The 18,025-nt window shown below is 68.7% G+C and overlaps 2 protein-coding genes across 12 annotated transcripts in view; one reads left to right on the forward strand and one right to left on the reverse strand.

Moving 5' to 3' along the window:
- RYR1 (ryanodine receptor 1) overlaps positions 1-5,770 on the forward strand; it is a 99,599-nt gene extending 93,829 nt beyond the window's left edge. For all 8 annotated transcript variants that reach the window (XM_075122344.1, XM_075122341.1, XM_075122345.1 and 5 more), the window contains 11 exons: positions 456-586; positions 1,037-1,079; positions 1,473-1,603; positions 1,973-2,033; positions 2,550-2,696; positions 3,073-3,207; positions 3,406-3,562; positions 3,905-3,969; positions 4,281-4,381; positions 4,728-4,779; positions 5,175-5,770. In XM_075122344.1, the coding sequence (XP_074978445.1) occupies positions 456-586; positions 1,037-1,079; positions 1,473-1,603; positions 1,973-2,033; positions 2,550-2,696; positions 3,073-3,207; positions 3,406-3,562; positions 3,905-3,969; positions 4,281-4,381; positions 4,728-4,779; positions 5,175-5,270 (1,119 nt within the window). In that variant the 3' untranslated portion in view covers positions 5,271-5,770. The remainder of the gene's footprint in view (positions 1-455; positions 587-1,036; positions 1,080-1,472; positions 1,604-1,972; positions 2,034-2,549; positions 2,697-3,072; positions 3,208-3,405; positions 3,563-3,904; positions 3,970-4,280; positions 4,382-4,727; positions 4,780-5,174) is intronic.
- A 538-nt stretch (positions 5,771-6,308) lies between these two features.
- MAP4K1 (mitogen-activated protein kinase kinase kinase kinase 1) overlaps positions 6,309-18,025 on the reverse strand; it is a 33,864-nt gene continuing 22,147 nt past the window's right edge. For all 4 annotated transcript variants that reach the window (XM_048833525.2, XM_075122452.1, XM_075122453.1 and 1 more), the window contains 19 exons: positions 17,618-17,673; positions 17,192-17,256; positions 16,688-16,732; positions 15,528-15,551; positions 15,041-15,089; positions 13,426-13,615; positions 12,792-12,868; positions 12,395-12,479; positions 11,805-11,881; positions 11,075-11,135; positions 10,498-10,603; positions 10,103-10,161; positions 9,819-9,922; positions 9,096-9,273; positions 8,417-8,485; positions 8,129-8,218; positions 7,740-7,810; positions 7,353-7,408; positions 6,309-6,618 (listed from right to left, as the gene is read on the reverse strand). In XM_048833525.2, the coding sequence (XP_048689482.2) occupies positions 6,555-6,618; positions 7,353-7,408; positions 7,740-7,810; positions 8,129-8,218; positions 8,417-8,485; positions 9,096-9,273; positions 9,819-9,922; positions 10,103-10,161; positions 10,498-10,603; positions 11,075-11,135; positions 11,805-11,881; positions 12,395-12,479; positions 12,792-12,868; positions 13,426-13,615; positions 15,041-15,089; positions 15,528-15,551; positions 16,688-16,732; positions 17,192-17,256; positions 17,618-17,673 (1,526 nt within the window). In that variant the 3' untranslated portion in view covers positions 6,309-6,554. The remainder of the gene's footprint in view (positions 6,619-7,352; positions 7,409-7,739; positions 7,811-8,128; positions 8,219-8,416; positions 8,486-9,095; positions 9,274-9,818; positions 9,923-10,102; positions 10,162-10,497; positions 10,604-11,074; positions 11,136-11,804; positions 11,882-12,394; positions 12,480-12,791; positions 12,869-13,425; positions 13,616-15,040; positions 15,090-15,527; positions 15,552-16,687; positions 16,733-17,191; positions 17,257-17,617; positions 17,674-18,025) is intronic.

Genomic DNA, 18,025 nt, shown 5'->3' on the forward strand with positions numbered 1-18,025 from the left:
TGACCACACCCACATGCCTGCCACGGGGCCACACCCACCTGCCTGGGGCCATGCCCAGCTCCCAGCCATGGGGCCACGCCCAGCTGCCTGCCATGGGACCACACCCACCAGCCATGGAGCCCCACCCACCCTGGGGCCCCGCCCACCATAGGCTATGGGCATATCCCTGAGCCATGCCCACCCATGATAGAACCATGTCCCCTTCCCCCCCAAACCGAGGGGCCATTGGGCTGGGAGGCTGAGGGGCCAGCTTGTGTCCCCTCCTCAGCCAGGACCCCCCTCTCAGCCAGAAGCTCCGCAAGGCGCTGACTCCCCCCAAGCTGGGAGCCCCCCACGGTGCCCTGACCCCCGCCCTTCGCTGGGAGCCCCACACGATGCCCTGACCCCCACGGTGCCCTGACCCCCGCCCTTCGCTGGGAGCCCCACACGATGCCCTGACTCCCCTCTCCCGGCAGGTCCCGCTGGTGATTTTCAAGCGGGAGAAGGAGCTGGCCCGAAAGCTGGAGTTTGACGGGCTCTACATCACCGACCAGCCCGAGGACGATGACATCAAGGGCCAGTGGGACCGGCTGGTGCTGAACACCCCGTGCGTGGGGGGCTGGGCCTGGCGGGCCGGGCTGGGCCGGGCCATGGGGGGCTGGGCTATGCGTGGTGGTCTCAGCCTGGGGGGGGGTCTCTGGGTCGGGGGGGGATCTGGATCTCCTGGCCCTGGAGAAGCCCGTTCCCTGTCAGTGTCCGGCCCCCCCTGAACCCCTCCATTCGTCCCAGCTGCACTACCCCTCTGGGTGTGTGGGGGGGGCAGACACTTGACAGTGTCATCCCCCCGCCCCCCCACCAGCATCTCCCCACTGGGCCCTTCAGGACCGCTCGAAACTGGGGGGGGCTTTCCCCCATCAGCCCCTCTTGCCTACCGCTGCACCCCACCCACCCCCAGGCCTGCAGGGGGAGTAGAACCAGACCCCGAGGCAAAGGGGGCCCGCAGCACTGACCCCCTCCCAAGGCCCCCTCTGACACTGGCTCTCACCCCCCACACCAGGTCCTTCCCGAGCAACTACTGGGATAAATTTGTCAAGAGAAAGGTGAGTCCTTCACTGACCCGGGCATGGGGCACAGGGCTTTTCCCCCAGGGGGGCCCCAGGGCGGGACATGGGGCCTTTTCCCCTTGGTGCGCCGGCTGCATGGGGAAGGGGCAGGGCCGCCCGGGGGGGGGGGAAAGTGGGGCAATTTGCCCCGGGCCCTGCGGGGGCCCCCATGAGAGTTTTCGGCGGCAGGGGTCCTTCCGCTCCATGTCTTCAGCAAAGTGCCCCGAAGACCCCAGGCCCCCTGAATCCTCTGGGCGGCCTTGGGAAGGGGGACATGGGGCTGTTCCCCCAGGGGGTGCCAGGGCAGGGGTCTGACTGGCTGGGGGGGGATCCAGGCCTTTCTCCCTTTGCATTTGCCCTGGGGTTCCCTCTGCCCCCTGCCCCCTGCAGGTGCTGGAGAAATACGGCGACATCTATGGGCGGGAGCGGATCGCGGAGCTGCTGGGCATGGACCTGGCCAGCCTGGAGATCAGCGCCCAGAGCGAGAGGAAACCCCAGCCCGACAAGTCCCTGCTGACGTGGTGAGGGGGCTGGGGGGGCAGGAGGCTCGGGTGGGAGGGACTGGGGGGCCTATGGGGCGGGAGGCTCAGGGGGCAGTGGGGGGGATCGAGGGGACTGGGGGGGCGGGAGACTCAGGGGGCGAAGGGGATCGTGAGGCCTGGGGGTGGGGCAGGAGGCTCAGGGAATGGTGGAGAGATGTGGGGGGGGTGGACACTCGGAGGGGGCAGGGGGCTCGGGAGGGATCCGGGGAGCAGGAGGCTCAGGGGGCAGAATCCAGGGGGTGGGAGTCTCGGGGCTTGAGGTTTGGGGGACATCCGGGGGGTGAGAGGCTCGGAGGGGGGAACCGGGTGGCGGGGAGGGTGGCCTGGCTCACCCTGCCACTCCCTCAGGATCACGTCCATCGACATCAAGTACCAGCTCTGGAAGTTCGGCGTCATCTTCACCGACAACGTGAGTGCAGGGCCCGGGGGGAGAGTCGTGGGGCCCATGGGGGGAGGGGAGTCATGGGACCTGAGGGGGATAGTCATAGGGACCGGGGTGTGTGTGTGGGGCCTGGGGGGGGAGTCGTGGGGCCCAGCGAAGGGGGGTCATGGGGCGGGGGGGCAAGGGATGGGCGGGAGCCGGGGGGCAGAGTGTGCCTGTCCTGCATTCGGGCTGCGGCAGGGGGGCTTGTATCGAGGCCCGTCCCCCCCCCAGCTGCCTCAGATCGGCGGTGGGGCGGGGTGTCATTGAGGGAGGCTGCAGATGCGGGGGCGGGGGGGTGGGACCAGACCAGATGCCCGGGTGAGGGGCACAGCGGTGCTGACGGAAGGGCTGGGTCTTTCCTCATGCCGTGGCCTGTCCCTGCCCCTGGGGGAGGGGGACTCCCTGCCCTGATCTTGGGGAGCTGGGGGGAGACCCGGAGTCCCCCCCCCGCTCCCCGCCGTGGAGGTGCCCCCGTCCCAGCCCCTGTCCCCTGTCCCGCAGTCCTTCCTCTACCTGGTCTGGTACATGGTCATGTCCCTCCTGGGTCACTACAATAACTTCTTCTTCGCCGCCCACCTGCTGGACATCGCCATGGGCGTCAAGACGCTGCGCACCATCCTCTCCTCCGTCACCCACAACGGCAAGCAGGTGGGCCGGGGGCAGCCGGGGGGCAGCGGGGGGGGGGTCTGCGCAGACAGGGATGCTCTCCGGTGGTGGGGACAGCTGTCTGTGCCCGCCCCCAGCTGGCGATGACGGTGGGAGTGGGGGGGGGGGGGGCGGAGGGGGCAGGCCAGGTGCTCTCTAGCGGCAGTACCAGCCCCCCCCCCGTGCCCCCGCAGCTGGCGATGACGGTGGGGGGCTGGGGGGGTCACGGTGGGGAGCAGGGCGGAGGCTGCGCTGGAGGGGTGGGGGGGAGCTTTGGTGCCGCCCCCAGCTGGCGATGACGGTGGGAGTGGGGGGGGGCGGAGGGGGCAGGCCAGGTGCTCTCTGGCGGCAGTACCAGCCCCCCCCCGTGCCCCCCCAGCTGGCGATGACGGTGGGGCTGCTGGCCGTGGTCGTCTACCTCTACACCGTGGTGGCCTTTAACTTCTTCCGCAAGTTCTACAACAAAAGTGAGGACGAGGACGAGCCGGACATGAAATGTGACGACATGATGACGGTGAGCGGGGGGGTTGCCCGGGGGGGGGGAGGGGGGGCCTTGTCCCACCAGCGGCTGTGGAGGGGGCCCGGGGCACAAGGGCCCAATGTGTGTGTGTGGGGGGGGGGGTTCTCTGATGGCTCCAGGGGTGGCGTCTGGGTCCCCCCTGTCTCTGATTGGTCAGGCACCCCTCACCCCCCCCCGTGTCTCCCCCCCCAGTGCTACCTGTTCCACATGTACGTGGGGGTGCGGGCGGGCGGGGGCATCGGGGACGAGATCGAGGACCCGGCCGGCGACGAGTACGAGCTTTACCGCGTGGTGTTCGACATCACCTTCTTCTTCTTCGTCATCGTCATCCTGCTGGCCATCATCCAGGGTGAGCGGGGAGGGGGCGCTGGGCTGGGGGCTGCTTGGGGGTGAGCGGGAGGGGGCCCGGTGCTGGGGGGTCAGCAGGGCAGGGGTGCTGGGCTGGGGAGTGAGCAGGGGGGCGCTGGGCTTGGGGCTGCATGGGGGGTGAGCAGGGGCGGGTGCACTGGGCTGGGGGGTGAGCAGGGGCAGGGTGCTGGCATGGGGGGTGAACAGGACGGGGCATTCTGTCAGCTGTGGGTGCTGAGGTGGGGGGCCAGGCCCCGCTCTTGTGTGGGAGAGGAGGGTAGGGTTGGGTAGGCTGGTCCCTGGGTGACTTGGGGGGGCTCCTCGCCCCCCTCTCTCTGCCCAGGCCTGATCATCGACGCCTTCGGGGAGCTGCGCGACCAGCAGGAGCAGGTGAAGGAGGACATGGAGGTGAGTGACCCCCCCCCTCCCCGGCAGACCCCCTCAGGTGTGACACACTCCTCCCACCTCCACCCCGGGCAGGCCCCCAGCCCCCCTGTTATCTCCCCCCGCCCCCCACGCTGGGCCGGGCGGGTTCCTGGCCACCCCCACGTCTGGGGGGGCAGGCGCTGGGCCCTGGAGCGGGGGGGAACCCGGCTCCGTGCTGCGGAGCGGGAGGGTGGCCCCGGGCTGGGCAGCCAATCCCCACCCTACCCCACCGAGGGGGGCGGGGGAGCCAGGACACCTGGGTTCTCATCCCTGCGCCCCCCGCCCCCCCACAGACCAAGTGCTTCATCTGCGGCATCGGCAGCGACTATTTCGACACGACGCCCCACGGCTTCGAGAGCCACACGCTGGAGGAGCACAACCTGGCCAACTACATGTGAGCTGGGGGCGGGGCCACGGGCAGGGGAGGAGCCAGGGGCGGGGCCAAGATCGTGGGAAGCCAGGGCAGGGCCAAGTGCATGCAAGTGACGGGGGACCTGGGGGTGGGGTCAAGTCCATCTGAGTGACAGGGGGTGGGGCTAATGTGGGGGTAGGGCCATCTCCGTGGGAATGCAGGGGGGTGGGCCCTGCCCCTGCCCCAGCCCCACTGGGGCATGTTAACCCCTTCCTGGCCCTGCAGCTCCCAAGTCATTGCTGAGTGTGATGCTCATGGGGTTAAATGGGGGGTGGGGTCTGTGTCCTGTGCCCCTGGATCCTGACCCCCCCCCCCTTCACTCCCCCAGGTTCTTCCTGATGTACCTCATCAACAAGGACGAGACGGAGCACACGGGCCAGGTGAGCCCCCCAGCACCACCAGGCAGCGGGTGGGACTGGGCCCAGGGTCGGACCCACAAGAGAGGGGGATATGGGCTGGAGGATCCCAAGCAGGAGGGGGATACGGGTTGGAGGATCCCATGGGTCGGCCCTAAGGGGGAGGGGTATACAGGCTCGAGGATCTCAAGGGTCGGCCCCACAGGAGGAGAGGGATACGGGTTGGAGGATCCCATGGGTCGGCCCTAAGGGGGAGGGGTATACAGGCTCGAGGATCTCAGGGGTCGGCCCCACATGGGAGCGGGATACGGGCTGGAGGATCCTAGGGGTCTGACCCCTAGGCTCTGAGAGGGGCCATCTGCCCCAGGTAAGGATTGGGGTCTGGCCGAGGGTGCTGATCCCCCCGTGCCCCCCGGCAGGAGTCCTACGTCTGGAAGATGTACCAGGAGCGCTGCTGGGATTTCTTCCCCGCCGGCGACTGCTTCCGCAAGCAATACGAAGACCAGCTGGGCTAGAACCGGACGGGACACCCCCCCCCACCCCGCACAGATCCCGTGCCCCCTTGGGGGGGCGCCAGTCCTTGGGGGGCACTGCTGCTGCTAATCTCCCCCCGCGACCCCTCCTGCTGGCATCTCCCCCCGGCAGGGCCAGACACTGAAACCCACCTGCTGGGCCCGGGGGGGGGGGGGGGGTAGAGTGTGGGTCAGAGGCCAGGTGGGGGTTGGGAAGCCACTACCCCCCCCCCAGGCCCAGCTTGATCCCCCCCAGGTCTCCGCTTGTGGGTGGTCCTGGGCGGGAGCTGATCCCAAGTGCCTTTTTATAGCTGCCCCCCCCCCCCAGTGCTGGGGGGGACTCACTGTTGCCCCATGAGGGGGCTGTGCACAGAGCCTGCCGGGCACCCCCAAACGCGGCTTTATGCTGCGGGGCTGCCAGGCCAGGGCCTGCAGGGGGCAGCGCTGTGCCCAGACCCCCTTTCCTGATCAATAAACGAGAGGTGATCGCGTGCTGCACCGGCCTTGAGCCTCCTCCTTCCTGCAGCCGCGGGGGGCGGCACCGGCCGCCTGGGCTCTGTCGCCGGAGCGGGATGGGCGCCCGGACGCCTGGGTTCTGTTGTTGACCCCCTGGAGGGGGATGGGAGCCCGGACACCTGGGTTCTGGCTCTGCTGTCATATTACAGACCCCACCCCCACCCCACCTGCCTGGTCCCTTACCTGGGTCCACCCCCGAGTGAGGCAGCCCAGGGACACAAGTAGGGTGGGGTCTGGGCATTCGCTGCAGAAGAGTGGGGGGCGGGCAGCGTACGGCCCAGGGCTGGGGGCTGCAGTTCTGGGGACCACCCAGCGGGGGAGGGGGCGGTGTACGGCCCAGGGCTGGGGGGTGCAGTACTGGGGACCACCCAGCGGGGCGGGGGGGGGGGGGCAGTGCACAGGGGCAGGCCAGGCTGGGCATGTCTCCTGCACTGAGGGGGCCCTGATTTCATTGCGGGGGGGGGGGAGGGGGGTGGTAGGCTACCCCCCCAATCGTGGGGTGGGGGGCAGAAAAGAGCAAAGTCGTGATTTTCCTACTTTTTTGAGGCAGAATAATTACAGACACGGTATGGAAAAGGGGGTGAAACAATGACACCCCTGGGGCCCGCTCAGCCCCCCCCCAGTCTGTGCAGTGTGGGGGCACCGGAGGCTGATTCTCTGTCGCGGCCCATGTGGCTGGGCGGGTCCTTGGCCCCGGGGTGGACACTCTCTGGGGAAGAGCAGCTTCTTGGGGGGGTGAGTCCGTTCCCCCCCCCCACACTGGTGGGGCTGTCACTCCTGGATGTAGAGGTTGCTGTGGGTGTCGTCTATGGGGCGTGTTTCCAAGACAACCGTGCTGGGGGGGGAAGAGTGGGGGTCAGGCAGCAGATGACACTTCACAGCCCCTGACACCCCCACAGCCCCCTGTCCTCATGAGCCAGGGCCCCAGAGGGTTGTGGCCATTGGATTTGTTCCCCCCAAAACCTGGCTAGGTGGGGGACCCCGGCCTATGGGTGCCTGGGGAAGGAGGGGAGAGACCCTACCTGTGGGTGCCCCAGCGGGAGGGAGGGTTGACCCCTAGCTGTGGGTGCTGGGGCAGGGGACTGACCCCTACCAGTGGGTGCCCAGGGGGGAAGGCGGAGTTGACCTCTAGCTGTGGGTTCTGTGGGGGCTGACCCCTACCAGTGAGTGCCTGGGGGGAGGAGAGAGCCCCTACCAGTGGGTGCCCGGGGGGGGCTGACCCCTACCTGTGGGTGCCTGGGGGGAGGAGAGAGCCCCTACCAGTGGGTGCCCGGGGGGGGGGGGCTGACCCCTACCTGTGGGTGCCTGGGGGGAGGGGAGAGACCCTACCAGTGGGTGCCTGGGGGCCTGACCCCTAGCTGTGGGTTCTGCGGGGACTGACCCATACCAGTGGGTGCTGGGGGGCTGACCCCTACCAGTGGGTGCCTGGGGGGAGGAGAGAGCCCCTACCTGTGGGTGCCTGGGGGGAGGGGAGAGACCCTACCAGTGGGTGCCCGGGGGCCTGACCCCTAGCTGTGGGTTCTGCGGGGGCTGACCCCTACCAGTGGGTGCTGGGGGGCTGACCCCTACCTGTGGGTGCCCAGCAGGCGGAAGATGCAGCGTTGGTCCCGCAGCTCCTTGATCAGCTACAAGAGAGGGTAGGGCATTGGGGGGGCACTGCAGGGAGAGGCTGCCCCAATGACCCCCCCCTGCAAACGCTCCCCCCCCTTCTCCCACTGCCCCAGGAGCTGGATCATCCCCCCCACCCCCCAACCTCCCTGGCCCTGCCAGGTGGCCCACCACTGCGGGGGGGGTGGTGAATAGTGCCTGGCACTAGGATTGTTCCCTGGGTCAGGGGGGAGGCCTCAGCAGGGAGTGGGGGGCTGGGTTGCGGGGGGAGCCGCGTCCATGGGCCAGTCAGGGCTGGGGGAGGGGCTCGGGGGGGCAGGGGGCGATGGGGGGGGCAGAGCGCCATACCTGTGCTGAGGCGAAGTCCCACACCTGGACGCCGTGGCGCCAGAAAGCCTGCATGCAGTTCTGCCCCAGCGCTGCGGGAGAGGGGAGCCGGGTCAGCCCACGTGCCCCCCCCCGGTGCCCAGGACCCGCCTGCCCGAGCCCCCCCCACCCCAATGCAGCGTCCAGAGGGCAGCGTACAGGGAGCCGCGGGTGAGATGCAGCCAGCTCTGGGGTGTGGGGCTGGGTATAGGCGGCCCCCCCCTCGCTGAGACGCAGCCCACGAGGGGGGGGCGGCACCGCCTGACAGCCCCCCGAAAGCCGCTGCCCGGCTGGCGGGAACAGGAAGTGGGGGGCGTACGCCGGGGGAGGGGAGAAGGGGAGCAGCCCCTCCCCCACCTGCCCCCACCCACCTATGGTCTCCACGGCGACGTCGAAGGTGATGTCGGGGGCCGGCAGCTTCCGCACCAGGGTGCCCTGCAGGGTGACGAGCTTCACGCTCCCTGGGGGGTGGGGGGCAGAGCGGGGGGGGGTCAGTCACAGCCTGGAGCCGGCACCCCTCCCCCCCCAAGCCTGACCCGTCAGCCCCCCCATACGTGACCAATGACCCCCGGCCCCCCATGTGCACGGCCTCCTCCCCCCCCCGGCTCTCCATTCCCCCCGCCCCCCCCAGGGCACCCGCCGGACCCCCCCCCACTTACTGTCCAGCAGCACCAACACCCTCTCGCTGTCCACCTGGCTCACCTGGACCGGGCCGGGGCAGGACACGTCTGCAGAGAGACCGGGCCGGGCTGAGCCGGGGGGGGGGGGCGCCCCATGTCCCAGCCACGTGTCACACCCCCAGCCCCCCCCCCCGGTCTCCTCCACACCGGGCACATGGCATCTGCAGCCCCCCCCCACAGCCCCTGCCCCCCCCAGTCTGGCACATAGCCCCCCCCAACACAGCCCCACCCCACACAGCCCCTGTCTCCCCCCAGTCAGACACCCCACACAGGCCCCCACCCGACAGCCCCGCCAATCAGCCCCCCCACACACAAGCAGACAGCCCCGCCCACACAGTCCCGGCCCCCCCCCAACCAGCCCCCACACACAGCCCAGCCCTCCCCTGGCTGGCACACAGCCCCACCCCATACAGCCCCGGCCCCCCCAATCAGCCCCTACACAAGCACACAGCCCCACCCCACCCAAACCCTGCCCCTACCCAACAGCCCCACTCACACAGCCCCTGCGCCCCCAATCAGCCCCCCACACAAGCACACAGCCCCACCCAAACCCTGCCCCCACCCGACAGCCCCACCCCATACAGCCCCGACCCCCCCCAACCAGCCCCCACACACAGCCCCCACCCCACGCAGCCCAGCCCCCGTGGCGCCCCCTTACCGGCGCCGGTGTGGGTGAACCAGGAGGTGAGGGAGTTGAGGTTGATGGTGTGGAAGTGGACCGGCTGGGCGGGCGAGGGCCCCGGGCTCACCCCGATGCACACCGTCGGGTACTCGTCGCCCGGCGCCACCAGCATCTCGAAGACGGGCAGGGGGGTGGGCAGCGGGAAGTCGAAGTGCTGGAGGGGGGGGCGGGTGAGAGGGGGCAGGGCCGGGTCCGGCCGTTCCTCCTGCTCCTGGCACGGCCCAGCCCCCCACCTCACACATCCCCACCCCCCTTACCCGCCACCCCCAGCCCCCACCTCGTACACCCCCACTCCCTCCCCTTATCCGCCACCCGCAGCCCCCCACCTCACCCCACCCCCACCCCCTCCCCTTACCCGCCACCCCCAGCCCCCACCTCACACCACCCCCACCCCCTCCCCTTACCCGCCACCCCAGCCCCCACCTCAAACACCCCCACTCCCTCCCCTTATCCGCCACCCCCAGCCCCCCACCTCATACACCGCCACCCCCAGCCCCCACCTCATACACCCCCACTCCCTCCCCTTACCCGCCACCCCCAGCCCCCCACCTCACACCACCCCCACCCCCCCCTTACCCACCACCCCCACCTCACCCCACCTCATACACCCCCACCCCCCCTTACCCGCCACCCCCAGCTCTCACCACCCCCACCCCCTCCCCTTACCCGCCACCCCCAGCCCCCCACCGTGGTCCCTACCTTCACCAGCATGAACTTCTGCATAGGCTCATACCACTGGAGCAGGACCACACTGGCCTCCAGCGCCCCACACAGGTAGTGGCAGCCGGTCCGCGCATGCTGGGCTGTGGGGAGCAGGGGCGGCGTCAGGGGGGGTGGGGGCAGGCTCAGCAGGGGGCGCGGTCCGGGGGGGGGGCGGGGAAGCCCGTGCGGTGGGGAGAGCGGGCTGGGGGGCCTGTGCTGAGGGGAGCGGGTGTCCGGGGGTGCAGGGGGGCACATGGGGGGGCAGGGGGGGTGTTACTCACCCACGCAGCAGGCCCGGCAGCCCTTGGTGTCGGCGATCTTCGTGGAGATGGCGTTTTTCCTGCGGAGCAGAGCGCAGCCGGCTGAGGGGGGAGCAGCTGGGGGGGTGGCCTGGGGCGGGGGGAGCAGCTGGGGGGGTGGCCTGGGGTCACCAGCCGATGGGCACAGCCCAGGGCTGGGGACTCGCCCGCTCCAGGAGGGGGCGGGGGCTGGGAGCTGGCCATGCAGGGATGTGGGAACAGCCCCCCCCCCCCCGGGGCCCCGAAAAAACCCTCCCCCCCCCGGATCCTAGCCCAGCCCCCCAGGGACAGGCAGGGGTTTGCCCTCATTGATTGATTGTCCCGCCCAGCCGCTCTCCACCCCCCCCCGGCCCTGCCCCCTGGGGGCGCTGCCGTACCTGGGCAGCAGCCGGTGGGGGGCGATGTGCACGCCGGGGCGCTGCTCCCGCTTGCTCTGCTCATACAGGCTGGTCAGGCTGTGGGAGTACAACTGGGGGGTCTTCCCTGCGGGGGGCGGGGGGGTCAGCTGGGGCCGAGCCCGCTGGGAGAGACTGGGACCCCCCCCAGCTCTGCCGGTGCCCCTCGCTCCCGACCCGCAGCCCCCTGCCACCCCCCGCGCTGCCGGTGCCCCTCGCTCCCGCCCCGCAGCCCCCCAGCTCTGCCGGTGCCCCTCGCTCCCGACCCGCAGCCCCCTGCCACCCCCCGCGCTGCCGGTGCCCCTCGCTCCCGACCCGCAGCCCCCCAGCTCTGCCGGTGCCCCTCGCTCCTGACCCGCAGCCCCCCCGCGCTGCCGGTGCCCCTCGCTCCCGACCCGCAGCCCCCTGCCCCCCCCCCCCGCGCTGCCGGTGCCCCTCACTCCTGACCCGCAGCCCCCTGCTGGTCCAGCCCCGGGTCCCCTCTCTTGCCGTCTCCCCCCCCCCCCCCAGCCGTGTCAGAGCCGCCCCAGCGCAGCGCGGACGGGCCCCCCCGGCTCACCCGAGAGGGACATGAGCACGTTGCCGATGGAGCAGACCCACGAGGTGCGGCTGTGGTAGAGCTGCCAGAGGGGGAGACGGGTCAGCGGCTCGGGCCGGCCTCCGCCAGGGGGCGCCAGCGAGTCCCTGCCCCCCACGGGCCGGGCCGGGCCGCCGCACCCCCTGCGCCCCCCCGCTGCCCTGCCCCCCATGGGCCGGGCCGGGCCGCCGCCCCCCCTACGCCCCCCCCGCTGCCCTGCCCCCCACGGGCCGGGCCACCCCGCCCCCTACGCCCCCCCGCTGCCCTACCCCAAACGGGCCGGCCCGCCCCTCCTGCTGCCCCGCCCCTCCCTCCCCCTGCGCCCCATGGGCCGCCCTGCCCCTCCCCCTGCGCCCCATGGGCCGCCCTGCCTCTCCCCCTGCGCCCCCCTCTGCTGCCCTGCCCCTCCCCCTTCGCCCCATGGGCCGCCCTGCTCTGCCCCTCCCCACTCGCCCCACCCTGCCCCTGCCCCTGCCCCATACGGGCCGTGCCGGCCTGCCCTGCGCCCCCCTCTGCTGCCCTGCTCCTCCCCCTTCACCCCATGGGCCACACTGCCCCCTGCCCCTCCCCATCCCATGAGCCATACTGTCCCCACCCCATGGGTCATACAGCCCCCTGCCCCTCCTCTCCTCCCCTCCCCTCCCCTCGGATGTACTGCCCCCTCTACCCACCCCTTCCCCAGGTGAGTGGGGTGTCCCCCCCGGGCTCTCACCAGCTCCAGCGTGGCCTCCGGCTCGCTCCGGTTCAGGGTGAAGATCCCCTCCTCAGCCCCCAGGATCAGATGTGGGTCTGGAAGGGAGGGGGAGGGGGTTGGGGCAGCGGGGGACGGGGGCAGGGGGAGATTTGAACCTTGCACTGCCCAGACCTCGGTGGGGGAAGGGCGCTGTGGTCCGCCCACAAGTCCAGGCCTGTCCTGGCACGGGAGTCTGGGGGGGAGGGATACAGGCAGAGGGGCCCCCTGCTCTCCCCCTACCTTGGGGCCTCCTGCACCCTGCCCACCCTCTACCCTGGGAGCCCCATTCCCTGCCCACCACCCCTTGGCACCCTGATCCTCTGCCCACCCCCCACCTTTGTCCCTCCCACTGCCTGCCCCTCCCCTGGCACCCCATCCTCTGCCTGCCCCCCAGTGCCCGTGTTCCCCCCCCGGCATCCCCATCCGCCCACTTCCCCCCGGCGCCTGGCCCCCCTTGGCACCCCCATCCCCCACCTGCCCTCCAGCACCTGCCCCCCACAACGCCCCCATCCCCCGCCTGCTCCCCAGTGCCCGCCCCCCCAGCACCCCCATCCACCCATGCCCCCTACCTTGGGTGCTGGGGTGCGTCCAGGTGGCCGTGGCCGTGATGTGCAGGGGGCAGCCGTTAAAGACCTTCTTGAAGAGGGATCCATCCTGGGGGGACAAGCAGCCACGGGGGCTGAGCAGCTCCAGGCCCTGGCCTCCACCCTACGATCCCCCCAGTGACCCCCCGCCACCTCTCACTCGGGGGGGCGGGTCGCTGCAGCCAAGCGGGAGCCAGGGGCTATGGAGAGCCCAATATGCGGACACAGGGCAGCTGGGCTAGTCCCCTACCCGGGCACCCCTGGCCCATTGGGCATCAGAACCAGGCCCCTACCTCGGCACCCCCGGCCCATGGGGCAGCAGGGCCGGGCCCCCATCCAGGCACTGTCTATAGCCAAGGGCTGTGCTGGGAGGAGGTCTCACCTGTCTCCGTTTCTTGTCTGTCTTGGGTGGCAGGATGGGGGGCTCTTCGCTTCGGGGTCCAGGCCACAGGGTGGGATCTGGGGATGGGGTGAGGATCAAAGGGTGCTATGTCGCTCTGGCCTGGTTCCCCAAGCCCCAAACACCCGCCCCATGGAGAGGTGCCATGAGGGCTGCATTCAGCCTCAGTGACTCCTGCACCCCACTGGGGGGCTCAGACCTCCACCCTGGCCTGGGAGCCCCTCACTCCCGACCTGCAGCCCCCCAGCTCTGCCAACGCCCCTCACTCCCAAGCCACAGCCCCCTCCCCCCATTGCCCCTCACTCGCAACCTACAGCCCCCCAGGCCTGCCAGTGCCCCTCACTGCTGATCTGCAGTCCCCTCCCCCCATTGCCCTCCCAACCCACAGCCCCCTGGTAGCCCAGACCTAGGCTCCCCCCAGCTCTGCCAACATGCCTCACTCCTGACCTGCTGACCCCCAGTTCTGCTGATGCCCCTCACTCCCCATCCACGGCCCCCTCCCCCCATCACCCCTCACTCCCCATCCACGGCCCCCTCCCCCCATCACCCCTCACTCCAGGCCTGTAGCCCCCAAGCAGAAGCCCTGTTCATCCTGCCCCCCCCCACCCCGACTCACCTGAGCTGGCCGAGAGGTGGGAGCGGCGAGGGTCAGCGTGCTGGGTGGGGTGCGGGGTCCAGCTCCCCACGGGCCCACTGGAGCACCGCACCAGGGAGGCCGGGGTGCCGGGGCGCTGCAGGAGTTGTCCCCCAGGCTGGGGCCGCGTCTCCTCAGCGGGCGTCTCGTCGGACCGGCTCCGGAATTTGGGCTGAAGACGGGGGGGGTCAGATGGAGACAGCAGGAGAATGGGGGGTTGTGGGTCTAGGGGGACCCCGGGGCGGGGATACCAGGCTGGCTGGACAGGTGGGTCTGATGCGGGGGTGTGACGCATGGCCAGAAAGGGTTAAACATCCTGCAAAATAAATAACCCTCAAAAGACACGAGGGGAGGTAACAATTGTGTTTTTGTGTAGCTACATATGTAGGAGTAGGGGCCACAACGTAGTCAACAGTCCCTGTCTATGCTGTAGTCTGATCATTCAGCGGTGGAAAGAAGATCCTAGCATTTAAATGAATTGTAACCCCAGGAGATCTCAGTATTCATCTCTCTTTGAAGTGCGCTGGGAATGGGGGAGGAACAAGCAAATGGTCCTATGTTAATTCTACAGCTAAGTACCCGCAGCGATGAACCTGCTCCAAAGCCATCCTGATTACCCTTAGCTCCCGAGGAACCCCACCTTGTCAAAGGACATGAAATTGTATAAGAGATCCTTGGGTCCGGATTCTGTCACCTGCTTCGGCTTTTCCAGGGGAAGTTTGAGTCACAAGACTGAGGGCCCAGTTATGCTGGTACGCCCTGAATATGAGATTTGGACATTGGCCGGTGACCTATGAACTCGTTCGGAAAGAACTCGCTGCGGCTACAGAGCTCCCCATCTCTGCACCTCAATGCATTGAACTCCTGTCTGTCTGTCCAGTGATCTTTTAACCCTACTCTCTCTCTCTCTCTCTCTGCTGTTTTCTTAATGACATTTAGTGTAGTTAATAAGAATCGGCTGTCGTGTGTATTTGGGTAAGATCTGGAATACTCATTAACCTGGGAGGTGACGTGTCCGATCCCTTGGGATTGGCAGAACCTGGTCTTTTATACAACGAAATAAGATTTTCCTAGAAAGCAGCATATTTGGCACGGGTACCTGGATGGAGGCCCAAGGCTGGATCGCTTCAAGGGAACTGTGTTGTTTGGATTTCCGAGTAACCAGCAAGGTAATAAAAGAAGTTATGGGCTGGCTGGGGGGTGGGTCAGATGGGAGGGCTACGGGCTGGCTGGGCCCAAGGGTCTGACATGGGGGAGCACTGGGCTGGCTGGGGGGTGGGTCAGACGGGAGGGCTACGGGCTGGCTGGGCCCAAGGGTCTGACATGGGGGAGCACTGGGCTGGCTGGGGGGTGGGTCAGACAGGAGGGCTACGGGCTGGCTGGGCCCAAGGGTCTGACATGGGGGAGCACCGGGCTGGCTGGGGGGTGGGCCAGACGGGAGGGCTACGGGCTGGCTGGGCCCAAGGATCTGACATGGGGGAGCACCGGGCTGGCTGGGGGGTGGGTCAGATGGGGGGACCTGACAAGCTTCCCATTGCTTCAGCCCTGGCATATGCTACGCAGCCTCCCCCCTCAGCGCCGCCCAGTGGGCACTCACCTTGGGGGGCAGGGGGGGTGGCACGTCGGTGTCTGGTGGTAGCGTGGGCCTGGGGGCAGAACAGAGCAGTCAGCATGGGTCCCCCCGGGAATCCCCCCCACGCCACAGCCCAGACAATTGACCCAAGACTGCCCCCCCACCACGCTTGGTACAGGGATCCCTCAGACCCCCAGGGACCCCCAGCCCCATGCCCTGGCCAGAAGCCCACTGTGCTGGGGGGGTCAGGCCCCACCTGCTGGGGTCCTCACCCTCCTAGGAGCCCCCCAACCCCCAGAACTGGGCATGACCCTGGGCCCCCCACTACCCACATGCCCCAGCCCCTCATGCCTGGCCAAGCTCATGTCTCTGGCGGCGGCTTGCAGGGCATCAGGCAGTGCCAGCCCAGGGGCACTCGGCCCGGGCCATGCGCTACCCTGTGAGCCAGGACAGGCAACAGAGCCCCCAGCCCCACCCCCCAGAGCCTGATGCCGGGCAGGGGGGCACGTACCTGGCCGGGTCACAGCTGCTGGGGCTGCATGATGGGACCGAGGGGGAAAGAGAGAGATCATGAACCACTGACCCGACCCCATGTGGGATCCCGTGGGGTGGGGGGCAAAGCCGCCAGCTGCAGGGGAGATGGGGGTAGGGCCACAGGGGGTCAGGGGCAATGGGGGGACAGGGCAAAGCCGCTGGCTGCAGAGGGGCCGAAGCCCAGCCCCATGGCAGCCAAGGCTACACACGGTGCAGCCCAGGCTAGGATGGTTCTGTCCTCCCAAAAGCTGCCAAGAATGGTGGAATCCATCTTAAACCTGGTGCTTTTCCATGTAGGAGGGGTGGGGACCCAGAGAGACATAAGATTCCCACCTTGCGCCAAAGCTATAAAAGGGGGTGGAAGAGAACAAATAAGGCTGCCAGTCGTAAGAAAACCCCTAGTTACCAACTGAGCGGGAACTAACAAGACCTATACCAGGGCAAGGATGGGCCCAGACTAGGAAGGAGTCTAGTCTGTGAAAGAAGCTTATTGGATCATCTTTGACGGTGAGATGTTACCTGTAATCAGTTTCTTAATGTATTAGGTTTAGACTTGCGTGTTTTGTTTTATTTTGTTTGGTGACTGACTTTGTTCTGTCTGTTATTACTTGAAACCACTTAAATCCTACTTTTTGTACTTAATAAAATCACTTTTGTTTATTAATGAACCCAGAGTAAGTTATTAATCCCTGGGGGAGCAAACAGCTGGGCATGTCTCTCTATCAGTGTTATAGAGGGCGGATACTTTATGAGTTTACCCTGTATAAGCTTTATACAGCGTAAAATGGATTTATTGGGGGTTTGGATCCCATTGGGTGTCTGGGTGTTGTGTGGTTTTCAGTTAAATCTGCAGTTTTGAGGGCATGGACCAGACCCTGGGTCTGGGTTGCAGCAGGCTGGCGTATCTGGCTCAACAAGGCAGGCTTCTGGAGTCCCAAGCTGGCAGGGAAAACGGACTCAGAGGTAACTCCAGCACGTCAGGTGACAGTCCCAAGGGGGTCTCTGTGACCGAACCCATCACAGTTCTGCACTCCCAAAAGCCTTGGGGGAGTCCCCGTGCCACGGCCAAGCTGAGCCCCCTTGGGGGGGAGGGGTCCCTGCAGCTGGACGAGCCCCAGGGGTGGGGGAGGCACCTACATGTCCACATCGTCGTAGTCGTTGTCTGAGTCCGACACATTGACCCTGTGAAGGAGCCGGAGCCTGAGTCAGAGTGTGGCCAACGGCTGGCGCCGGGACAGGCCCCAGGGCCAGCTGGAGCAGCAGCCTGGAACGGGCCCCTGGGCTGGGCCGGCCCGTCTCTTCCCTGCCCCCTCCCCCAGCGGGGCCCCTGGGCCGGCCCCTCTCCGCCCACCCCCAGCGGGACCTCTGGAGCAGCCCGTCTTCCCCATTCCCTCCAGTGGGGCCCCTGGGCCGGCCCCTCTCTCCCCCTCCCCCAGCGGGGCCCCTGGGCCGGCCCATCTGACCCACACACCCCAGCAGGGCTCCTGGCCCAGCCTGTCCCCCTGCTCCCCTCTACGGGCACCCCTGAGCTGTCTCTTCTTACCCCCTGCCCCGCAGCAAAGTTCCCTTGGTCCAACCCCCCCCTCCCAGCAAGGCCCCAGGGCTGGTCCACCCCCCCCCCATGGGGCCCGGGGCCGTTACCTGGCACTGCCCATGGAGCCAGGGGTGCTGCCGCTGCTGGCGTAGCTGAGGTCTAGGCAGATCTCCTGGCCGTGGGGAGACGGGAGAAGCAGGGTGAGGGCCGGGATTCACATCAGCCCGGCCCCCCAGCAGGTGTATCCCTCTGCCCACGCCGGGCCATTCAGCTCAGACCCCGGGCACCCCGCCCCCGGCGCCGTGTTCCCAGCCATGCCCAGCCCCGGGGGCTGCCGAGTCAGGGTGTGGGGCGGAAGGGCGGCTGGCGGGGGGGCCCTGGTGGGTGGGAGGAGCCGCGACGGATGGCCTGGCGGAGGATAACAGCCACACTGCCGGTGCCAGCTAGCGGAGCTTCCCCCGGAGTGCCCGCTGGAGGGGCTGGTGCGGGGGGGAGCCGCAGGCCAGGGGGCGGGGAACACGGGCAGCACCTACCACGTGGCACGGAGGCGTCGGCTCCTTCCAGCGGGTCCGGATCTTGATGGGATGCACTGGAACGAGAGGCCGCTGAGACCGGACGCGTGGCGCCGGCTCGTGACACGGAACCACGGGTGAGCGGGGGCGGCTCCCGGCATCCAGCTCCCCCACCCCCCACCCCCATGCGCCTGCCAGCGGGACCCTGCCTGGCCACCCCACCTGGCAGCCCAGAGCACCCCGCAACACTGGGAAGGGCATGGTGGGGTCCCGGCAGCGAGGGGAACAGGCAGGGGGCACAGTGGGCTCTGGGCTGGGGGGTGCATGGCAGGGGGAAGGGCAGGGGTCCCAGCGGGGGGTCCTGGCAGGGGAAAGGGAACAGCAGGGGAAGGGGCACAGCAGGGGTCCCAGCGGGGGTGGGGGTGGTCC

The sequence above is a fragment of the Caretta caretta genome, chromosome 23 (genome assembly GCF_965140235.1).
Source record: "Caretta caretta isolate rCarCar2 chromosome 23, rCarCar1.hap1, whole genome shotgun sequence".
Taxonomy (NCBI): Eukaryota; Metazoa; Chordata; order Testudines; family Cheloniidae; genus Caretta; species Caretta caretta.